The following is a 24583-nucleotide window of genomic DNA, read 5'->3' on the forward strand; positions in this document are numbered from 1 at the left end:
TTGCTTTTGCTCCTGGGAAGCCCCTGGGAGGGAAGGAAAAAATTCCTACTTGATATGACAAGAGGTGCTTCCTGGGAAATTCAAACATGTAACTAGAAACACACTAAAGTCTTGGGCATAAGAGCACTCTCAGGGCAGGGCAGCTAAGCTTGGACTTGCATGGGCTCTGCGTCTGTAACACAGGTTACCTAAGTAGCTGTGTGCCGGCTTTTCCTCCACAATTTTGATTCTTCTTGCTCCAGCAGGTATCACCAACACTTCTACATAACCTGTAAGAATCAATAAAACATGAAATACATCTTGAGTTTTTTCTAATTCTTCTTTTCTTCATTGACTTGCCCTATCTCTCTTTTGGTTTTGGCTTTTGCTGTGATACTTCAATACCTATGTAAAGAAAAAAATTATGTATAAAAGCTGTCATAAGTTCAAGTGGAGAAGTTTCTTGGAAAAATGTTGAGAATACAACGCTATCAAGAGCAAGTAGGTGACTGTAAAGCTCCCTGACAGCTTATGAATTATGAGGTGAGAAAAAAGCACAACAGGACAGCCTGGTTAGAAACACAGTGAATCTTGGAACAGAGCAAACAGCCTTAAGTTCTGCTCATGGAACTCCTTTAAGTTAGAAAGTGGGTGGAAGGAGCAAACACAGCTGGAGAGCATACAGATGGCGGATGTCTGGTCCCTGAAGTTGTTGAGTATAGGACAAGAGAGACCAAGCCCTCTCTGGAAGATTAGCCAAGGGTTTTGAATCTGGGGCTGGAGAGAAGTGTAATAAGGCCACACCAAGCAATCTGGTGTCACCCTGGAAGGTGTCAGACGGCTAGGAGCAAGATACAATTAGGTGTTTCTTAGGAAATATTCTTCAGCAGTGGTTAGGAATGTAATGCCTGAAGTGAAATAAGACGGTAAGATAAAGCTGGATAGAAGAGAAAGTGTGCATAAAAAGTCAAAATCAAGACTTCATTTGGTACAGAAAAGACAGCAGATGCCAACTTTTGTCTTAATAGTTATGCTTTAAAATTATAGTAAAATAACATTTAATAGTCTTCTTAGTACTTCTGTGTAGCTACATACAGCCCTGATAAAAGTCTAATTTCAAAGCTACGTTAAAAAGGTATAACAGCTAATCCCAGAGTTGTCTCCTGTTGATCAATAATTCAAATTCCTGAAACTGTTGACAGTTATTTGGTGTTTACCAAAAGGTCACAGACACCCCACCTGGTGGTAGTGTCCGGGATTAGAGGTCTGTGCTTTTCAAATCAACATTTCCATTAGCAAATAATACTTACTCAATTTAACCATTTTTAGTAACACCAAATCATACAAGCACTTCCACTTTGTTATATGAACACAATATGCAGCAATGAAAATGGAAACAAATGTTTACTGTCTATTGGTATATTGAAGTAAGGTAAGAAGGTCTGTGTACTCAATGAGCTTATAATTGAATCAAGACAAGGCACAAATATCTTACATAAAAACGACTTAAATAAAACTTCCAAATTTATGTTAAAAAGATCATATTCAAAATAGTTTAATTCCCTGCTGAAGAATGTAAATCAATGTTGTTTAAACTGTCCCCCTTCTCTGATCACGTCAATACTCAAAAGTTTCGCTGCTATTTTAACTCACAGAAGTGGGATTTTTTTCCTTTTTTTCTTTTAAGCGGTTATATACATTACTTATGTTTGAGAAACACTGGCATCAGCAGGAGTCACAATGATTCAGAGGAGAGAACATTTCATATAGTCAAGGAAAGCTTCATAAAGAAGCAGATAGATTAACTGTCTTTGAAGAACGTATAGAATTTGGATATACAGGTGACCCTTGAACAATGCAGGGGTTAAGGGCACTGATCTTCCATGCAGTAAAAAAATCTGAGTATAATAAATAGTGCACCCTCTGTATCCGTGGCTCTACATCCGTGGATTCAAACAACTGCAGGTCGTGTGGTACTATAGTATTTACTATTTTTAAAAATCCACATATAAGTGTACCAATGCAGTTCAAACCTTTGTTATTTAAGAGTCAACTACATATAGAAAAAGAATGAGTTCACTGAATGTAAAGAAAAGTAACATAGTAAGTGGTATTTTTAGGACCACAGAAATATAATAATTCTGACAGAATGAGAAGGTGTAAGAACTTGGCTATATTAGGAGAGTTTAAATGCATGCCCAGGACACTGAATTTATCCATTTGAAGCTACTGAACATTCTACAGCAAGGAATGTGGTAGTTAGATACCAGCTTGGAGAGGCTTTATCTGACAGCAGTATGCAAGATGCCCAGCGATATAGTTGTAGATAACAGTGTCAGGAGGCTAATGTAAAAATCCAGGAGTGCTAGAGGCTAAGGTAGAAAAACCAGAAGGCATAGTAAAGAAAACAAATTCTGAATTTGAGAACCAATAGAAAGTGGGGAAATAAACATTGAACACAATTCTTCATTATTATGTGCAAATGCAGCCATCGTTTATAGGAACATGGAAGTCAAGTCTGGGCAATAATCTGATGTTTGGCTTTGCAATTTGTTTTTAACAAAACAGTATAACACACTAGTAAAAATATCCAGTAAGAACTCTGGAACTTCTGCAACTCCAGGAAAAGGTCAGCCTGTTGAAGTACCTTTGTGAGGCAGTAATTTAAGCCATGAGAGTTAACGGAGAAAACTGAGAGACAGGAGAAGTCAAGGATGCAACCTCGGTGACAGTTATGTTTTTTTTTTTTAATTTGTTTATTTAATTTATTTATTTTTGGCTGCATTGGGTCTTCATTGCTGTGTGCGGGCTTTCTCTAGCTGCAGCGAGTGGGGGCCACTCTTTGTTGCGGTGTGTGGGCTTCTCACTGTGGTGGCTTCTCTTGTTGCAGAGCATGGACTCTAGGCACGCAGGCTCAGTAGTTGTGGCTTGCGGGCTCTAGAGCACAGGCTCAGTAGTTGTGGTGCATGGGCTTAGCTGCTCCACAGGATGTGGGATTTTCCTGGACCAGGGCTCAAACCCATATCTCCTGCATTGGCAGGCAGATTCTTAACCACTGTGCCACCAGGGAAGCCCTATGGTTTTTAACAGAGAGACTGAAAAAAAAAAATTAGGAAAGAATACAGAGAAGGAATAATCATGAGAGGTAGAGATCTGGCTATTTTGATGTAGTAGGATCTTATGAATTAGAATATTTTAAAAAGAATTGTTGGTGCAAAAAGCTGTACAGACATCAAAGAGAAAGGTGACCAAGGAGAGCCCATTGGATGTCACAATCAAGAGGTAACTGTTCATCTCTGAGCAAATAAATTTAGTAATGTGTTTGGAGAAGATGATAAGTTTCAGGATGTTGAAAAAGAAGAGTAGATAGAGAAAAGTAGAGGAGAGGTAGTAACTGTAAATTCCTGTTTGAGTTTAGCAGGAAACCCAGAGGTATGTTGTGTTTTAGGACAACAGTTACGTATAAGTTTATAGTAATATCTATATACTACAGATAGTATAGAGCAATATAGAGCAATATATAATATAGAGCAATTATTCAATTGAAAAGGCTTGGAGGACAGGTGAGTTAGATTAAGTTTAAAGAAGAAAGAGAGCAAGAAAAATATTAAGCAAAGACATCTGAAGAGGGATAGCCGAAGACTGAGGCTCTAGATATTTTTCAGTAAATAAGCCATTTAGCACAATTGAGAATGCACATTTTTAAAAGAAGTGAATATACGAGTGGTTACTGCTGAGCTCAGAAGTTGAAATAAAACCTGTGATGTCAAGGTCATAAATTTGATCCTCACGTTGGACAGTTTGCTTTGTACATAGGAAGATCCTATTTCATAACCAGAGATCCCATTCTTAATCAGCCATCTTAAAATGCCCAAAGTAATCATTATCTTCTCGGTAGTATTAATGATAAATGCCACATTTTGATCAACTGCTATGTGCTAGTCACAATTATAGATAATTTATTTCATTTAGCCATAATGATACCATCTAAGGTAGATATTTAATAGATTGGAAAATAAAGGTAGAGAAAAAAACTGCCTTTTTCAAGACTTCCTTGTTAGTAATTAGCTGACGCAAGGTTTGAACTCAGATCTGTCTGATTCCAGCTATGGCCTGCTGCTACTATTTCACAGGGTAGAATACATGACACTATGACTCTCTTACTGCTGTGGCAAACATACAAATAAAAAGCCTAAGAGCATGTGTTCCTTGTACAAGATTAGTATCATCATCTCTTGTACTAGGAATAACAGGTTTTATGCCCACCTTCTTCTAAATGTAGATTGATAACTATATAGTTGCACAAGTGGCCAAATATACAACTTACCTTTAAAAATCCCTTAAAAAATTATCCCCTGGCCAGGCAAGTTCCAATGAAAGACATGATAAATGTACAAAGGAAAAAGAATTCTCTTCTTAAGTTGATTTTCTAGCTCCAACAAAAATGATTTAGCAAACTCTAAATAGAGCACAGGGACTAAAAACACCCACACGTGTCTGCACATGTGTTACTCATACAATATATACAGTGTGCATGGCCAACTGGACCAAATAAGGCTACAATTCCTTCAAGAAATTTTAGGAAGTCCATAAACTACAAGGATAAAATTGTCTCAAGAGAAATGAATACCACATTCCTAAAGTCACAAGTAAATGAAGCCCACGATATAATTAAGGACTCATACAGATTTGTATTTTTTAAAGTCGTAACAATATAATGTTCCATTATTAATTAAATTAACAAATGTTAATGGATCACACACTATACTGGTCATTGGGAATAGGGTATTCAACAACAGTAGCCATGATACTTTTCCTCACTGATCTTTAAAATCTAGCAGGAAAGACCAAAGGGTGTAAAATTAGAAAATTACCATACAACTGAACCGTACAGATACAAATATGGCAAGAATCACTAAACTAGTTGGTGATAGGAGGTAGAGGTTGTTCAGGGAACACTTCATTGAAGAAGTGACATTTGAACTGAGATCTAAGTGACATCTAGGAATTAACCAGGCAAAGCTAAGGGGAAGCTAACACAACAATATTTTTAAATGCAAGGTGCTAGAGGGAGCATGGTCAGTTTGAGCGTCTGTAACAGATCTGGTGGCTGCAGCTTAGAGAAGGAAAGTGACCTTGGTGTGAGATGATGCCAGAGAGACAAGTAGGAACAACACCATACAGGGCCCTATGGTCCAAGTTAAGAATTCTAGTCTCTTCCCTGTAAGCAATGTTAAACTAGCAGAGAGTTGCAAGGAAGACAGATTGTTGTAAGGAAGTAACATTATTCGTCTCTGATATTCCCAATATCGTAGGCATTTTAGACATTTTCCAAGTAACATATGTCATTAATATAACTTACAAACAAACTAATAAACAAAAGTAGAAATTAAAGTGCAATAAAAACAAAGGAGATTTGAATTAGGAATCTGGGGGAAAAATGTATCCACCTAACTGCAGTCAGAATGAACCGCATTACTGATTTTTAACTGTTATTTCTGTTGTCAATGCTTAGTTTAAAAATTAAGTGTTATTACAACTAAGAAACAGGTCCAGTGCTGAATGTGCATCGGTATTCTTCAGTGAACTGTTTCCATGCAAATTAAGTAACTATGCAGGAATAGTCTTCAAAAATTCTAGTGTCTTTAAATCTCTTCAGTCTTTCAGACTTGATTTGAACTTCTGCACTATAAAAACGTCTCCCATCACAATCAGGCTGAAAAGCTTATTATAATTGCACTTAGGTGAAAGTATAAGAGCCTGTTACATCTCCATCTGACTATTCTAAATGAGTTCTGACAGATTTTGACGTGTAGGACCTGTCACCTTTTTTCACAGCTTTGGAGATTGAGATTTTGATCTGCAATTTACCCTGGGCCTTAGTTATTTTTAGGCTTCAAGTTCTTCAAGCTCACTTATCTTTTATTCTGCTGGGGCCTAGAGAAAGGTTATATTCAGCTTTCGAGGGCTGTGTCTAATTTTCTTTTGTGAAGGATTTTTTAAAATCTAGAATGAACTCAGTCTTCTTGATTATTCAAATATAAATGGCTTATTCTTTGTATCAAAACAAATACATATTTTTAGGTCAGGTCTTGGTATTTGAACAAGAAATGTAAAAAAGGAAAAAGTTGATGTATGTAATGTAAGAATATGAATGATAATGAAAATTGAATCATAAATACTAAGATAGTTCAATAGATAGATGTCTAGGTAAGACACTAACGTGAACATAGAAATGTCTGCTTCCTCTCCGTAAGCTTGAGGGCTTCAGTATAAAGCATTTTCTGTATATAAAGCTTATTGGTGGGTTATTATATTTCAGTACAGATATCACTTTTTGTTGTGGATCACCTTAAAATTCACACTACATAGATCAATCATCATCAGTTCATCCTCATATCCCCTGAGTATTAGTATTTATAGATGAGGAAAGACAACAAGAGAGGACATGTTCCCTCTCTTAATATATCTGGAACATCAGCCCACATCTTCTGACTCCCTGTTATAGTTTCCAACATGCTACATTGCTATAGACTCTCTCTTCTAAAAAATTAATTCCTTTTGAATTTAGTAAAAACATTAGGAAAAAAATAAAGAAAATGGAAAGCTGAAAACCTGAAGACTAATACTCTCAATAGTTGCTTCAGGCTGTTACAAATCATCATTCTCTGTTAGACATCAATAATTTGCATTGGAGGATAAGGTCTGTAGAAACCTGATAACATTAGCCAATGCAAATTAGATTATTCCCTTGCTGCTCCAATTTATTAAATGCACAACAAATGATTTCATGTTTTCAGTATTGGGAAATGGGCTTGTTAGAATTTCTGGCTCATATCACATGTACTGTATGTCATTGCAAAAAATCATTCAATACCCATTACAAAAGTCTTCAACAGAATCAGAACTGTCATTTCTAAGTTAAGTTCAATGTAATCTGTCCCCAGAGATTATTTGGATTGTTAACCTTGAAAAAATAAAACAATAATCACCTGCTCCTCTGGTGTGATTAAAATCTCCTTTAATGATTTTGCATGATTTTCCATTGCCATTGCATACACCACAATGATCTTCCCTTGCAAGAGACCCTAATAAACCATCACAGCCAACTTTCTGCAACAAGAGAATGACAGTACATCATAAAATGAGCTTTTTCTTCTTTTCTCTTTTAACCACTACTTTAGGACAAACCCAGTCTCTACAAACTAGACATATTTATTTTACAAACTAATAAAATGCCATATTCTCTGGTGCAAACTAATACAGCAAGCTCATGTCAAATAATACCACCTGTAAATTGTCCAAAGTAGGGCAGTGATAAAAGTATTTTTCTTATATTAAGAATTAAATGGTATCCTAAAGCAATCTGGAAAACTATTATTGAGACAAATGCAATTTACATAAATCCCAAAGGAAGTCACATTTCTATTAAATATAACATGATAAATCTAATTCATTCTACTCAACATAGAACAGATAAGCTTCACCGTATGGATGGGTGGCTTCACTCCTAAAGTGGTTGAAGAGGAGATGCTGAGTATTAAATATTAACTCTGTGGAAACCAAATATAAATGTTTACATTCATTACAGTTCACCAATAAACTTCTATCCCCAACTTCTTTGGCATCTAACGCATGAGTGAGTAAGAAGTGCTCACAACCTATGGTTGCTATAAGAAAACAGTAACAGTGGGATAATTAATTTTTATATGTTCCCAGAAGAATGATGTTAATATGAATCTTCTTAGATTAAATCATTGACTCTTTTCTAGTGAATAATGTTGGTCTCCCTTTGATGTTCAGAAAATATGATATTTTGCAAAGTTGTGCATACTCAAAGTGCATAAGTTAATGTCTGTACTGTCAGAAATAAATGGTAGAATTATACCATCACCCCTAATCAAGAAGAAGCTGCAAGACTGACTGATGTTACATCCATTTATAACAAGTTACAATTATTTAAATAAATTTTTTAAATATCACATAAAACAGAAAAACAACCAGGGTCTTTTTCTGTGGTTGGTGTCGGTGGTGTTGGGTGTGGGAAGGAGCAGGTTATAAAATGCAGCTGCAGGATGAATATCCCAAGAAAGCAAAAATCGCATTAAACCTGCATAATACAGCATCCTTTCCCTTTGTCATGAGGGTGTGTATCAGTGTCAAGAAGTAGACAAAACAATGTAATAGTGGAGAACTCTGACCAGCGAATCAAAGCTTATTCAGGGAGAAATGAAGAGAATGTTTCTGGATGAAAGAGGCGGTCACCGCAGGAAATTCTCAAAATACAACAAAGATATGGTCAGAGTTCACTGATCAGGAGCCATGAAAAGACCTGAGAGTCCTGGGGTTAAAGAAAAAGTCTCTCCTTCATGTACAAATGAGGAGAAAATTTAGAGTAGAGTTTAGAGTGATTTTGAAATGATAAAAAGTGCCTTTATTGCTCTATCCCTAGCATCCGACTTGTTTCTCAGCAAATATAATAAACTTGATAAATAGTAGTTAAATGATTGAATAAATTAGTACCTCATTGTCTCTTAGTTTTTTGTAACCCTTGTAACTGGGATAGTATAAGTTTGTAAAATCTAAAATAAAAGGCAGGGGTAGACATAATGCCATGGCTCAATAATCACGTAAGCTTAAAATAAGAATCAAAGAGTTAGTATTTTGTAACTGGTAGCCTCAAGTATCCACACTTATCGAAATATGCTCACATAACTCTAAAAGTTGAGGATGAATGACTTGGAAAAGACAATACTGTTTAACTGGTGGCAGGTACCTGAAGTACCAATGGCAGGCTGGAGACTGGCAGGTACCATGATAATACAGAGGAGAGTTTTCTCTATCCTCTTCCAGGATAGAAATGCCAGGGAGCCAAACTGGGTCACCAGGAGAAAGCTGTCTATTTTCAATTGCCCTCCTTAGTCCACTCACCAAGTTTAGAATTCTACATTCAACTTCAATGGTGTATGTTTTATGATAAAAATAAAACACTCTAGCCAAACCCAGTATACAGAGGGTTGTCAGAAACAAAAAAGGAAGCATGCTTTTAATTATACTGAAAGACAGAATGAAGCATGTTAGTTAAAAAGCCAGAATCCTGAAGTATTCCAATGCTGTCAGAAGTTACAACTCATTTCACAGAACTTTAATTATAATCATCAGGTTCACATAACACTTATGCAGAATTTTTTGTTGTTGTTGCTGTTACTTTTATGTTTACCTAGGGACTCTATAAAAGATCTGGCTTACACAATACTGTTAAGTGAAAAGCACAGCAATGTAAGCTATTATATTTGGCATATAGAGTTAGGAAAATAATTTCTTTTGAAAAATAAATTCGTTTAAGTCATATACTAATCTGACATTTACGTAAAATGATAAAATAAAGATAAAAGTTTTAATTGCACAACATACAGTTTTGAAAACAAAATATGTATAGATAAATAATTGCAATGATTTTTAAATAGACAAATGAAAAATTATATTTCAGGCTACTGCCATATTCTGTTAAAGAATAAAGGAAATTAATATGTAATTATAAGACTGTCTCTTATACCAATTATACTGCATGATTCTACGCTTTAAATGTTAGAGCATGATGGCAAAATAAAGAACCTGAGAGCTGCTAAAGCATTTAAGTTTCACGATGTTTCCAAGTTTTTATCCAGAAGTCTATAGACTTCTATTGGACCACAGATTGATCCATCCATAGCTTGTAATTGTTTTCAAATTTTGGAGCATGTGTGCACATGCGTGTGTGTGCATGTGTGGTCAGGTATGCGTTTTTTATAGGAAGAAACCAAAACTTTTATCAAATTCTCAAAGGAGTGTATTGCACAAAAAAGTCAATGACCACTGGCCTGCCTATTTCATTTTACAGATTAATGGACACATACATATTTTAAGTGATTTTCCCGAGAACACAGTTTCCTAGTGGTTGTCGTGGATTCAGTCCTCCTCCACTCAGATACCTCTTTTATTACTAAAGGATGTACATATTTTCCTTCCACGCTTGGGAAATTTATCAGCTGATGGCTCTTAGCCTTCAGCCCTGTTCAGAAAATGGCTAGCCTAAAGAAATCTGCGTTTCCCAAGATCACATCCCCCTCATCCCCTGGGACAGCTTGTATTCAAACACTAGTAGATAATGGGGGTTAAAAAGGTCTGGTTTTCTCACCCCAAATGGGGACAACTTTGAAGAGCCATCCCAGCCACAATGCTCCTCACACGGTCAGCTGACATCTTGTGACTGTACCAAGCCCAAATGCTCCCTGTGCTCAGTCCTGCCTCCTTCCCGCTCTGCATACATGTTGATCATGAAAACACCTGGTATTATACTTCCTGCATAATAATCTTCCAGGGGAAGCCAACCTGAGACAGTGGCAGACCTGTAACTAGCAACTTCAAAGCTTTAGCGTTTGATCTTTCCACTACACTATTCATATTCATTTTAACAGAATGTCTCCTTTTTTTTTTTTTTTGCGGTACGCAGGCCTCTCACTGTTGTGGCCTCTCCCGTTGAGGAGCACTGGCTCTGGACGCGCAGGCTCAGCGGCCATGGCTCACGGGCCCAGCCGCTCCGCGGCATGTGGGATCTTCCCGGACCGGCGCACGAACCCGCGTCCCCTGCATCGGCAGGCGGACTCTCAACCACTGCGCCACCAGGGAAGCCCAGAATGTCTCCTTTCTAATGATAAATAAAGAAAAGCACATAAATGCACATAGTAGATGGAGATTATTTTTAAAAAGAAATAGAAAGGCAAATGAAATGCTTAAGTATAATAAAAAATTGAATGTACATTTAGAAATCAGCTGATTCAAGAATGTTGATGATACTTTGAGTAATAAGACTGATTTTATAGGTTTTTGCCACATGGCTCAGTCTTGGACACAAGTCATGGAGAACTGGAGTGCTTGAGTTTCTGGTCTGGAATGCCCAAAGCCTCACCATTTTACACCTGTAATATGTACGTTACAGAATAAAATTTTCAGATTCTTTCAGCTAGTAATGAGTATTATATATTTTCTAGTCTGAACTCTTCATTATACAGACGAAGAAATGGACTTTCAAAGCAGATCAGACTTGCTGAAGATCACAGTTGAGGCAGAGCTTTCCACTGTACTGTGCAGCTGCTCGAAGGTCCCCCAATCCTCCCTCAGCATATATACTCTCCCTTTTGGAATGTCTTACCTGACACCTGCCATTTGCACAGATATCTAATCCCTGATATCCACAAGAAGTTCCATCCAACACTTTTTCTGATAGAAGAATAGGCTGTTCTTTTCCAACAGGAGAGCAAAACAAGGCACATGGTTTTTCTACATACAGAGTGGATAAAAATAAATGAACAAAATTTGTTCCATAAATATTTTTGCCTCAAGCTTTATTTTTCAGAACAGTTAGGAGTAAAAAAATATAATCTGATATTAACTGAGTAATGCACTATTAGAATATATAATACTAGAGGGTTATTATAAGTAGTAAATGAGACGATGCCTGAGCAAAAATAGGTATCCAATGAATATTAATCTCCTTCTTAAGAATTACGCCTTCAAATTATTTTTTAAATGTACCATTTTTTATTTTCTGGCACTAAACCTCTACCACACACAAACCAAGCATTCTTCGTGAAAAATATTTTGCATACTCCCATTTTTTGCTCGTATCTTTTGGCATGAAGTCATTTTAATTTTAAGAACATATCAGATTTCTGCCTATTTAAGATTTACTTTATTCATGAAGCCTCTCTTGATGTCTCACTTCTAAATTCCAATACACTAATTTAAAATCCTATGCATTTGGCATTTTCTAATTGAAAAATTAGTAAAGGGAGAAAGAAGAACTTCTAAGATGAACAATTCTTGTAAGATTTTCCATTGCGAGGATGTTTAGCAATGCAATACAATCCCATGAGAACATCCATTGGAATGCACAGTTGCTGAAGTGCTAGCTGGGACTCACCCTCTTCATTGCTTACTCAGAAAGCATGTCAGGATGTATGATGTTTAGGGTGAGAACTACAGTTCTAGGTAAAGAATTCTTGAATGGGTGGCAGTCACCTTCAGTGCTTCCTTAAACAATAAGGTAGGAGCGTTAGAGTTAAAACACTTGCCTATTAGGCTCAGTCAGAAAGTGGCAAAACAGTTTCAAAGTGCCGTTTCTATTTCTAAGCATCCTGCAGAGGAGCTGTAGTATTTGGTAACACCAGTAGTAGGATTATCCAAATCAGAAACTTCAGAGCAATTTCCAGGCTACATTACTACTCTATTGGCTTGACACCAGTCAGGCCCTTTACTGTTTATTAAGCTCATACAAATAGAATGGAAGATAGTTTACAGTCTCTGACACTGATCTTCGCTTATGTCTTCAGTAAAGTTCCACGTATGCTGATGGCATTCTATAAATACCAAATAACAGCCAGAGGCATGGAACAGGGTATCACTTGGCAAAGAGAAGACAGAGAGTTAAATGAGCCTTCAGAATTGAACATTTCAAACAGTTTTCACATGTGGCTTCTGGATACTGGTCTGAACAATTTTGGGGAGTTGTACCATGGCCTTTAATGTGAATGGTTTTGAAATTTCCCTTTAAGATGCTATTATACGCAGCAATAAAGCAGTTCAGTGTGCTCTCACACCTCAAAGTAGGTTACGTTTATTCAGTGATTACTTACTATGTCATATCTTTGGAATTAAAAACAGCTGCTGTCATTGCAACACTTTAATAGTGACATATATATACAAACACACACACACACACACACACACACACACACACACCTCACTATTCTCTTTCTGGAGTTTTCACTGAAGAGAGGAGCAAACCAGATATAAGAATGATGTTGAAAGAAGTTAGTCTAGAATATTCCATTTACATTCTAAGCAAGAACTCAGATAAAAACATTGTATTCCTCCTTTTACATATTGTCAATTTACTGTACTTACTTTAGCCTTATAGATGACATCAAAATTTGATACCAGTCTTCCTTCCTGGAGTACACCCTTGAGATTGTGACATTATAGTGATCCATGTAACATGCCAGTACTTGGCAGGCAGGCTCCGTCTTGATTTAAGAGACCACCCCTTTCCAAGGTATGCATTAAACATGGATTTCAGCCAAATTTCAGCACAGAGTATGCAAAATACCTGAATGTTAAAGCCATGCACCTTTTTTTCTCTAAAAATAAATGTTCACTACTGTATTGATACCTTATATTTAATTCTCTTAGCCAGAGATTCATGTGTTACCTAAAAAAACAGAAATAGCCACTTGCATTTTAAAGTATCGAAAACTTGGGGTTTTTAAAAGACTTGTATATTTCAATTTCTTCCGTATGGCTCTAATACATAAAAACTATTGTTGTGTCTTTTATTCATCATACAGACTGACATGTTTGATTGATACATGTCACAGAATTATCAAAAATGGTACCCTGCTAATTATATAAATATCTATTAAGGATCATTCTGATGATAAACAACACTTTATAAGAGTCAGGAGCTCCCTTAATTGTGATTTCAAACAGTTTTAATATTTTAAATTGGCCCCCATACAACTCTGATTTTCTTTTAAAATCTGGAGGGAACCTGTTTCCTATCTCTTATTTCACATGTGAGTAAACAGGTCTCAAATGAAGTAAATATTATCAAATCACACAGCCAGTTGGAGGCAGATGTAGAATTAACCCAGGATCAGATGATGATTTTCAGGATTTGAACTGTCATATTGACTTTATTTTTACCATGAAAAAATATTACTTATATACTTAAATTAATGCAACAAATATCGATCAGAAGCTTAATCACTGCCAGACAGTACACTAGGCACAGACAATAGAGGGAACAGAGATGCATTAAAATCTGCTTCAGCAGGGTCTTGTGGAGCACTTGGCAGGGGTGTGTATCCTATATGGAAGATCAGCGGGATTCTTTTTTCCTAGAGAACTTGTCATAAACTGAGTCCAGAAAATCAGTAGAAGTTTTCAAGGTAAATAAACGGGGAAAGAGATTAAAGCTTGAGAAAGAAAGGATATTGTGCCAAGAAACGTGCATATTTATAGGCCCAGAATTAAGAAAACATGATGTATCTGAGGGATGAAATGAAATTCGGCCTGGCCGTGCTGGAGATTACAGAAGGGAATGATGGAGATGAGGCCAGAGACGTTAAAGGGGGCAGGTCACAGTAATGGTCTTATAAACCAAGTAATAAAGTTTGAGATTGGTCCTGACAGCAATGGGATTTGTGGAAGGGTACTCCTTGGCACAGTGACTGATGGTTTTGGCCTTCAAAAAGGCCAGCCTGTCTGAAATGAGGAGTAGGGGCTGAAGGAGGGTCAGAGAGACAGTGAGGAAGCCGTTTGAAGAATCCAGGTCAGAGGTGGTGCAATCATGAACAAAGATGCTGGCAAACAAAGAAAGGTTTGGACAAACAGGGTGTGCTGATTGATTACAGGGGGATGGAGATTGAGGCAGAAGGATTCTGGCTTAGCTTGGTAATGAGGCTGATCATGATGCTATGCTCCATGAGAGAGCACAGTAAGAGGAGAGATGGTGGGAGTGAGAGAAAGGAAAAGGGGAAGGGGTATGTTGAACTTGAACCATGCTGAGTTAGAGATGAATGGGATGCTGAGTGGACAAGTTCATGCAACATAGGGGTAAACAGGTAAGGAGCTCAGGACAGAGAGATCTAGGTTGGAGATAAATGTTTGTGTGCCTTTAGCATTTGGATGATAAATAAAACCTAGTGAATAAGTAAGATTATGCCAAGAAGGATGTTTAGTGAGAAGAGGGGCCAGGATAGGTCACTACAGAAAATTCCCATAAGACATATCATTCTTTCACTAAATATTTATTAAGTGTCTACTCTGTTCAGATACTGCTTACAGTGCTAAACACATAGCGATGCATAAAATACAACTCTTGCTCTAACAATTATTATTTGAGGGGGGACATAAACAAGTAAAATAAAAATATTATGATAGATGATGATAAGGTCTGTGAAAAAAGAATAAAGCAGGGGAAGGAAAAGCACTGAGTCAATATTTATGAAAAGATCAGAAGGAGGTGAGAGAATGAATCATACTGCTATCTGGGAAAAGTAATTCACCAGAGAAAACAACAACTTCCAAGACACTAAGACAGAAGGGAGCCAGTGTGGTGGCAAGGTGTGATGCGGGCACAGTACAGCTGAACTTAGAGGGTAACAGGAAGCCAGGGAGCTGAGGACCTTAGAGACCATTAGAAGAATTTTGGACTTTTAGTGAGCTGGGAAGACACTGAAGGCTTCTGAATGGAAGAATAACATGACATGACTGACATTTTAAATGCATCACTCTGGCTATGTTGAGACTGAAGGAGGTATGAGGACACAGGCATAAAGAACAGTTAGAGATAGCAGAAGAAGAACTACAATCCTTGAGCCTGTGGAACAAAAACCACACTCACAGAAAGATAGACAAGATGAAAAGGCAGAGGGTTATGTACCAGATGAAGGAACAAGATAAAACCCCAGAAAAACAACTAAATGAAGTGGAGATAGGCAACCTTCCAGAAAAAAGAATTCAGAATAATGATAGTGAAGATGATCCAGGACCTTGGAAAAAGAATGGAGGCAAAGATTGAGAAGATGCAAGAAATGTTCAACAAAGATCTATAACAATTAAAGAACAAACAAACAGGGCTTCCCTGGTGGCGCAGTGGTTGGGAGTCCGCCTGCCGATGCAGGGGACACGGGTTCATGCCCCGGTTTGGGAGGGTCCCGCATGCCACGGAGTGGCTGGGCCCGTGAGCCATGGCCACTGAGCCTGTGCGTCTGGAGCCTGTGTTCTGTAGTGGGAGGGGCTGCAGCGGTGAGAGGCCTGCGTACCGCAAAAAAAAAAAAAAAAAAAAGAACAAAAGAACAAACAAACAGAGATGAACAATACAATAACTGACATGAAAAATACACTAGAAGGAATCAATAGCAGAATAACTGAGGCAGAAGAATGGAAAAGTGACCTGGAAGACAGAATGGTGGAATTCATTGCTGTGGAACAAAATAAAGAAAAAAGAATGAAAAGAAATGAAGGCAGCCTAAGAGACCTCTGGGACAACATTAAATGCAACAACATTCGCATTATAGGCATCCCAGAAGGAGAAGAGACAGAGAAACGACCCTAGAAAATATATGAAGAGATTATAGTCAAAAACTTCCCTAACATGGGAAAGGAAATAGCCACCCAAGTCCAGGAAGCGCAGAGAGTCCCATACAGGATAAACCCAAGGAGAAACATGCCGAGACACATAGTAATCAAATTGGCCGGCTTCCCTGGTGGTGCAGTGGTTGAGTCCACCTCCAGATGCAGGGGACATGGGTTCGTGCCCCGGTCTGGGAAGACCCTACATGCCATGGAGCGGCTGGGACTGTGGGCCATGGCTGCTGAGCCTGCGTATCCGGAGCCTGTGCTCCGCAATGGGAGAGGCCACAACAGTGAGAGGCCCGCGTACAGCAAAAAAAAAAAAAAAGAAAAAAAAATTGGCAAAAATTAAAGACAAAGAAAAAATATTGAAGCAGCAAGGGAAAAACGACAAATAACAAACAAGGGAACTCCCATAAGGTTAACAGCTGATCTCTCAGCAGAAACTCTACAAGCCAGAAGGGAGTGGCATGATATACTTAAAGTGATGAAAGGAAAGAACCTATAACCAAGATTACTTTACCCAGCAAGGATCTCATTCAGATTCGATGGAGAAATCAAAAGGTTTACAGACAAGCAAAAGCTAAGAGAATTCACCACCAACAAACCAACTCTACAACAAATGCCAGAGGAACTTCTCTAAGTGGAAAGCAAAGAGAAGAAAAGGACCTACAAAACCAAACCCAAAACAATTAAGAAAATGATAATAGGAAGATACATATTGATAATTACCTTAAATGTGAATGGATTAAATGCTCCAACAAAAGACACAGGTTTCCTGAATGGATACAAAAACAAGACCCATATATATGCTGTCTACAAGAGACCCACTTCAGACCTAGGGACACATACAGACTGAAAGTGAGGGGATGGAAAAAGATATTCCATGAAAATGGAAATCAAAAGAAAGCTGGAGTAGCAATACTCATATCAGATAAACTTTAAAATAAAGAATGTTACAAGAGACAAGGAAGAACACTACATAATGATCAAGGGATCAATCTAAGAAGAAGATATAACAATTATAAATATATATGTACCCAACATAGGAGCACCCAATACATAAGACAAATGCTAACAGCTATAAAAGAGGAAATGGACAGTAACACAATAATAGTGGGGGACTTTAACACCTCACTTACACCAATGGACAGATCATCGAAACAGAAAAGTAATAAGACAACACAAACTTTAAATGACACAATAGACCAGATAGATTTAATTGACATTTATAGGACATTCCATCCAAAAACAGCAGATTACACTTTCGTCTCAAGGGCGCACAGAACATTCTCCAGGATAGATCACATCTTGGGTCACAAATCAAGCTTCAGTAAATTTTAGAAAACTGAAATCATATCAAGCATCTTTTCTGACCACAACGCTATGAGATTAGAAATCAATTACAGGGAAAAAATTGTAAAAAACACAACCACATGGAGGCTAAACAATACGTTATTAAATAACCAAAAGATCACTGAGGAAATCAAAGAGGAAATCAAAAAATACCTAGAGACAAATGACAAAGAAAACACGAAAATCCAAAACCTATGGGATGCAGCAAAAGCAGTTCTAAGAGGGAAGTTTATAGCTATACAAGCCTACCTCAAGAAACAAGAAAAATCTCAAATAAACAATCTAACGTTACACCTAAAGGAACGAAAGAAAGAAGAACAAACAAAACCCAACGTTAGCAGAAGGAAAGAAATCATAAAGATCAGAGCAGAAATAAATGAAAGAGAAACAAAGAAAACAATAGCAAAGATCAATAAAAATAAAATCTGGTACTTTGAGAAGATAAACAAAATTGATAAACCATTAGCCAGACTCATCAAGAAAAAGGGAGAGGACTCAAATCAATAAAATTAGAAATGAAAAAGGAGAAGTTCCAACAGACACCGCAGAAATACAAAGCATCCTAAGAGACTACTACAAACAACTCTATACCAATAAAATGGACAACCTGGAAGAAATAGACAAATTCTTAGAAAGGTATAACCTTCCAAGGCTAAAACAGGAAGAAATAGAAAATATGAACAGACCAATCACAAGTAATAAAATTGAAACTGTGATTAAAAATCTTCCAACAAACAAAAGTCTGGGAGCAGATGGCTTCACAGGTGATTTCTATCAAACATTTAGAGAAGCGCTAACACCCATCCTTCTCAAACTCTTCCAAAAATTGCAGAGGAAGGAACACTCCCAAACTCACTCTACGAGGGCACCATCACCCTGATACCAAAACCAGACAAAGATACTACAAAAAAAGAAAATTACAGACCGATATCACTGATGAATATATATGCAGAAATCCTCAATAAAATACTAGAAAACAGAATCCAACAACACATTAAAAGGATCATACACCATGATCAAGTGGGATTTATCCCAGGGATGCAAGGATTCTTCAGTATACTCAAATCAATCAATGTGATACACCATATTAACAAACTGAAGAATAAAAACCATATGATCATCTCAATAAATGCAGAAAAAGCTTTTGACAAAATTCAACACCCATTTATGATTAAAAAAACTCACCAGAAAGTGGACATAGAGGGGACCTACCTCAACATAATAAAGACCATATATGACAAACCCCCAGCAAACATCATTCTCAATGGTGAAAGACTGAAAGGATTTCCTCTAAGATCAGGAATAATACAAGGATGTCCACTCTCACCACTATTATTCAACAAGTTTTGGAAGTCCTAGCCACGGCAATCAGAGAAGAAAAGGAAATAAAAGGAATACAAACTGGAAAAGAAAAAGTAAAACTGTCACTGTTTGCAGGTGACATGATACTATATATAGAGAATCCTAAAGATGCCACCAGAAAACTACTAGAGCTAATCAATGAATTTGGTAAAGTTGCAGGATACAAAATTAATGCACAGAAATCTCTTGCATTCCTAAACACTAATGATGAAAAATCTGAAAGAGAAATTAAGGAAACACTCCCATTTACCACTGCAACAAAAAGAATAAAATACCTAGGAATAAACCTACCTAGGGAGACAAAAGACCTGTATGCAGAAAACTATAAGACACTGATGAAAGAAATTAAAGATGATACCAACAGATGGAGAGATATACCATGTTCTTGGACTGAAAGAATCAATACTGTGAAAATGACTCTACTACCCAAAGCAATCTACAGATTCAATGCAATCCCTATCAAATTACCAATGGCAATTTTTACGGAACTAGAACAAAGAATCTTAAAATTTGTATGGAGACACAAAAGACACCGAATAGCCAAAGCAGTCTTGAGGGAAACGGAGCTGGAGGAATCAGACTCCTTGACTTCAGACTATACTACAAAGCTATAGTAATCAAGACAATATGGTACTGGCACAAAAACAGAAATACAGATCAATGGAACAAGAGAGAAAGCCCAGAGATAAACCCACGCACCTATGGTTAACCAATCTATGACAAAGGAGGCAAGGATATACAATGGAGAAAAGACAGTCTCTTCAATAAGTGGTGCTGGGAAAACTGGACAGCTACATGTAAAAGAATGAAATTAGAACACTCCCTAACACCATATATAAAAACAAACTCAAAATGGATTCAAGACCTAAATGTAAGACTGGACACTATAAAACTCTTAGAGGAAAACATAGGAAGAACACTCTGACATAAATCACAGCAAGATCTTTTTTGATCCACCTCTTAGAGTAATGGGAATAGACAAAAATAAACAAATGGGACCTAATGAAACTTCAGAGCTTTCGCACAGCAAAGGAAACCATAAAGAAGAAGAAAAGACAACCCTCAAATGGGAGAAAATATTTGCAAATGAATCAACAGACAAAGGATTAATCTCCAAAATATATAAACAGCTCATGCAGCTCAATATTAAAAAAAGAAACAACCCAATCCAAAAATGGGCAGAAGACCTAAACAGACATTTCTCCAAAGAAGATATACAGATGGCCAGGAAGCACATGAAAAGCTGCTCAACATCACTAATTATTGGAGAAATGCAAATCAAAACCACAATGAGGTATCACCTCACACTAGTTAGAAAGAGCAGCATCAGAAAAGCTACAAAGAACAAATGCTTGAGAGGGTGTGGAGAAAAGGGAACCATCTTGCACTGCTGGTGGGAATGTAAACTGATACAACCTCTATGGAGAACAGTACAGCCTTAAAAAACTAAAAATAGAATTACCATATGATCCAGCAATCCCACTACTGGGCATATACCCAGAGAAAACCATAATTCAAAAAGACACATGAACCCCAATGTTCACTGCAGCACTATTTACAATAGGTAGGTCATGGAAGTAACCTAAATGCCCATCAACAGACAAGTGGATAAAGAAGAAGTGGTACATATTTACAATGGAATATTACTCAGCCATAAAAAGGAACGAAATTGGTTTATTTGCAGAGATGTGGATGGATCTAGAGATTGTCATACAGAGTGAAGTAAGTTAGAAAGAGAAAAACAAATATCATATATTAATGCATATATGTGGAATGTAGAAAAATGCTACAGATGAACCGGTTTGCAGGGAAGAAATTGAGACACAGATGTAGAGAACAAATGTATGGACACCAAAGGGGGAAAGCAGCGGGAGCTGGGGGTGGTGGTGTGATGAATTGGGAGATTGGGATTGACATGTATACACTGATGCATATAAAATGGATGACTAATAAGAACCTGCTGTATAAAAAAAGAAAGAAAATAAAATGCAAAAATTAAAAAAAAAAAGAACAGTTAGACAGCTACTACAATCATCCAGGTAAGACACTGTTGCTTATATCAGGGTGGCAGCTCTGGAGATATTGGGCAATAATCAGATTGTGGATGTATTTTAAAGATAGGGCTCATGTGACTTTACTGCTATTTTGAATGTACAGTAAAAGAGAACTAAATGGAAAATGAAGACTCCAAAGTTTGTTGGTTGAAGCATCTGGAAATAAAGAATTAACCTTTATTAAAAGGATGGTGTGAATAGAAGACTATTCTATTCTATTCTTCTTTCTATAAAGAAACAGTATGTTTGGAGGCCATGTGTGGGGGAAGAAAGCATGACATGTAGGAAGCAGTGAAACAAGGGCAATATCTGGAGCACAGAGGAAAAGACAGTGAGGTTTTATATGAGGCAGGAGACAAGAGAAGGAATCAGGCTAAAGAAGGTCTTGCTGAGCATGTCATGTTGTGAAATTTGGCCTCTACCTGAAGAGTTACGGCAAGTCTCTGAAATGCTTTAACTGGGAGATTAGAATGAGCCAATTTGCACTTTACATAAAGATCTCTAGTTCTACCTCGTGCTACCCCTTTACAGGGACACCCATCCCTCTCCCACCACCACCCCTAACTCCTGGTAACCACTCATCTATCTGTTTTCCATCTCGATACTTTTGTGGCTTCAAGAATGTTATATAAGAGGAATCATACTGTGTGAGACATTTTGAGATTGGGTTTTCCTACTCAGCATAATGCTGTGACATCCACCAGGTCATTGCATATGTTAACAGAGTGTTCTGTGTACTGTTGCATAATACCCCATGGCACAGATATACCTCAGTTTGCTAACTCTGCAGCTACTTAGAACCTTTTTGATTGTTTCCAGTGTTTGGCTATCAAAAATAAAGCTGCTGTGCCCATTTGTTTTCAGCATTTTTTTGTGGTTGCAAATTTTCATTTCTCTGAGATAAATAACCAAGACTGTGTTTTCTAAAGTGTATGCTTAGTTACTTAAAGAAACTGCCAAGCTAATTTTCAGAGTGGCTCTTCCATTTTACCTTCCTACCAGCAACGTATGAGAGATCTAGTTTCTCTTCATCCTCACCAGCATTTTGTATTGTCACCCTTTTAAAATTTATCTCATTGGTGTATAATATCTCTATATTTTTAAAATATATTTTTAGTCAGTGCTTGTGGTTATTATATGTCAGTAAAGGTAGAAAAAACAGAGCTCTGAAATACCTAGAATATAAACTGTAAAACAATATTTACCACTATTGTAAAGCACCTTGCAAACCTAGAAGTCTACATAACTAAGATGGTGGCGATCTGGTTGGTCATACCTTCATCCGTGACAGCGTGCCACTGAAGTACATGCTTTGGGTACGAAGTTCTAACACTATAGGCCTGACATTGCCAGTCTCTGAATCCAGGCAAACCTGCAGGACAAGGTGGATTCTCACATATTCTGTATTGTTTTCTGGGACCATTACAATCCCTTGCTTCAGAACCTAGCCTAGAAAAGATAGTACAAATAATCAATTTTATCTTTTTTTATGTTAACTACTCATTTAAAAAAATCAAAAGGCAATATATTAATAAGGTATAATCCTTTATATTAAATCTACTTTTGAAAAAGTGGACAGATTAAATGATTGGTAATTGGTAGGAAATCCATATGTTTATTTAAAAATATATATTTTTTCCAACCTTTGAGCCATTTAATTTCCAAAATACATGAGAAACAAAGCCCATTTGCCATGAAAATGATATAGAAGGGTAAAGGGCAGAAGTTGGGGGCAAAATAGAAAGCCTGTACTTCCCATGAAAGAGTGGGGCTAAGAATTATTAAGGAGTTGCTTCTATGGTTTTCACATACATTCTTTAAAATCTCTTGTTGAGGAACTGGGCCACTGAATCCACACCAAAGTTAAAGCATAAAGCTGAAATGACTTTCTCCCATATTTTCCTAGGATCACTCTAGGAATGATGGAGACGAGCAAGCTGATCTTGGACGCTCCCTATCCATACACGTGCTCAGCAGGATTTCATTTCTCATCATTCTTAGCTTCTACTGACACTCATGTTGCCCTCATTCCCTCTCTTTCTGAAGTCCTATCAGCTTCCGGCTTCTCTCACAGTTCCTTTTAATGGTGACTTACTTTTTCTAACACATCTCTCCCTGCTTATTTCAACACATTTTAAAATTTGATTTGTACTCAAAACACCACTCTGTGTAGTGTTTAATTATCTGTTCTTAGAAAGTTTGGTCTTATTTTCTTCTTTGAAGGGAGATTTTACATAAAATAATTTGAGGGACTTTTCTGTTTTCCAAAGTGGAGTGAGGTTTGAGAAGTTTCTTTGGCCCCCAACATGGTTTATCAGTAAAACCTTTTAATTTCAAACTTGAAGAAAACAATGCCCTCCCCCAATCCAGGAACTTTGCGTTTACCCAGGACATTTGCGCTCTCGACTGCTGATCCCAGAACTGCAGGTTCGGCTACAGGGACTCCACATGCTCCACTCTCCAGCCACGAGTCCAGGTGCTGAGGTCCTGCTGGTACACTCTCCAGCCTTACACCACTATTCCAAAAGTTATGTCTTAGGTGAACAAATCAGGGCACAACGGAAAATCATTCACTGGCCTATAGAGTCACTGGAATTGAGATTAAATCAGGTCTGCTAAGAGCCCCAAACGTGTGGAATTGAAAAAGACCAAAAATAAGTTGACACGTGCTTATTGTCATAGTAATACACTGGTCCAGTTCTCATGTCAGATCATACAGTCTTGTCATAAGAACAGCACACAGATATTTGTACTATAGCCCTGAGAATTCAGTACTTGTGACGGAGATAGGGCAAAGAAGGAATCTGAGGTTGTACAGCCAGGAAGAAAAACTAACACATTTTAAGAAACATAACAATTTAAAAGAGAGGACCAAAAAAGCATAGGGTCAAGTATAAATATAAGAATGGTACATAAGATATAAATGTCTTTAACTAGACTGAAGCAGACATTTTAGCAAATTTAGCAATTTTGATTTAAACTGTCAGTGATTCAGGGTACTCTCCTTGTAACTTAAAAAGAAAGAGTATGACTCAATTTTAGCACTTTCCTTTATATTGTTTCTTTTTTCCTGAAAGCTTCCGTCAAATTCAAGCATTAACATTACAGCAAATTTTCTTTCAAAAGCTGTTCATTTGAAAGACTTGAACAATTTTACTTTTTGAAATTCTATCATTTCATTTCAATTATTCTATAGGTTATTTGGTATCTATTAACTGAGAAAGACAGCAAAGAAAGAAGAGAAAGGAGTATGTTCATTCTCTTTTTTATATTTATTTTATTATTAACTTTAAACAAAAACAGCCAAAGAGGCTGTTTCTGTGGCCACCGAGGAATGGTTGCCAGGACTTTGTAGACAGATTATTATAATTTCTCTTTATTCCTGGAAAATCAGATCTATCATGATCATAGCAAACATATTAAAGGTAAAAATTAATTAAACAAAACCATGTTGGAAATAAGTAAAGATTAAAAAATTTTAGATAAATGATTGTACAGTCACAAGGGTTGAGCAATCTGATCCTTCCAGTCCTAAACGATATTTTGCACTAATGGCAACATGATTTATAAGGGATTTTGAAGAAATTATAGCAGCTCTCTAATTCTTAGTTTTCCCATTTCAAAATGTGAACGATAATCATACTGATATTTACCTA

At 37.1% G+C, this 24583-nt stretch overlaps 1 protein-coding gene across 1 annotated transcript in view; it reads right to left on the reverse strand.

Annotated features, from left to right (window-relative positions):
- The window catches only part of ADAMTS19 (ADAM metallopeptidase with thrombospondin type 1 motif 19), a 285910-nt gene that overhangs the window by 84833 nt on the left and 176494 nt on the right, over positions 1-24583 (reverse strand). The window contains exons 12-16 of the mRNA XM_060008921.1: positions 23313-23443; positions 22204-22376; positions 11171-11298; positions 6972-7092; positions 189-269 (exon numbers count right to left, since the gene is read on the reverse strand). Of these exons, the coding sequence (XP_059864904.1) occupies positions 189-269; positions 6972-7092; positions 11171-11298; positions 22204-22376; positions 23313-23443 (634 nt within the window). The remainder of the gene's footprint in view (positions 1-188; positions 270-6971; positions 7093-11170; positions 11299-22203; positions 22377-23312; positions 23444-24583) is intronic.

Source organism: Delphinus delphis, chromosome 3, assembly GCF_949987515.2.
Source record: "Delphinus delphis chromosome 3, mDelDel1.2, whole genome shotgun sequence".
In the NCBI taxonomy this organism is placed as follows: Eukaryota; Metazoa; Chordata; class Mammalia; order Artiodactyla; family Delphinidae; genus Delphinus; species Delphinus delphis.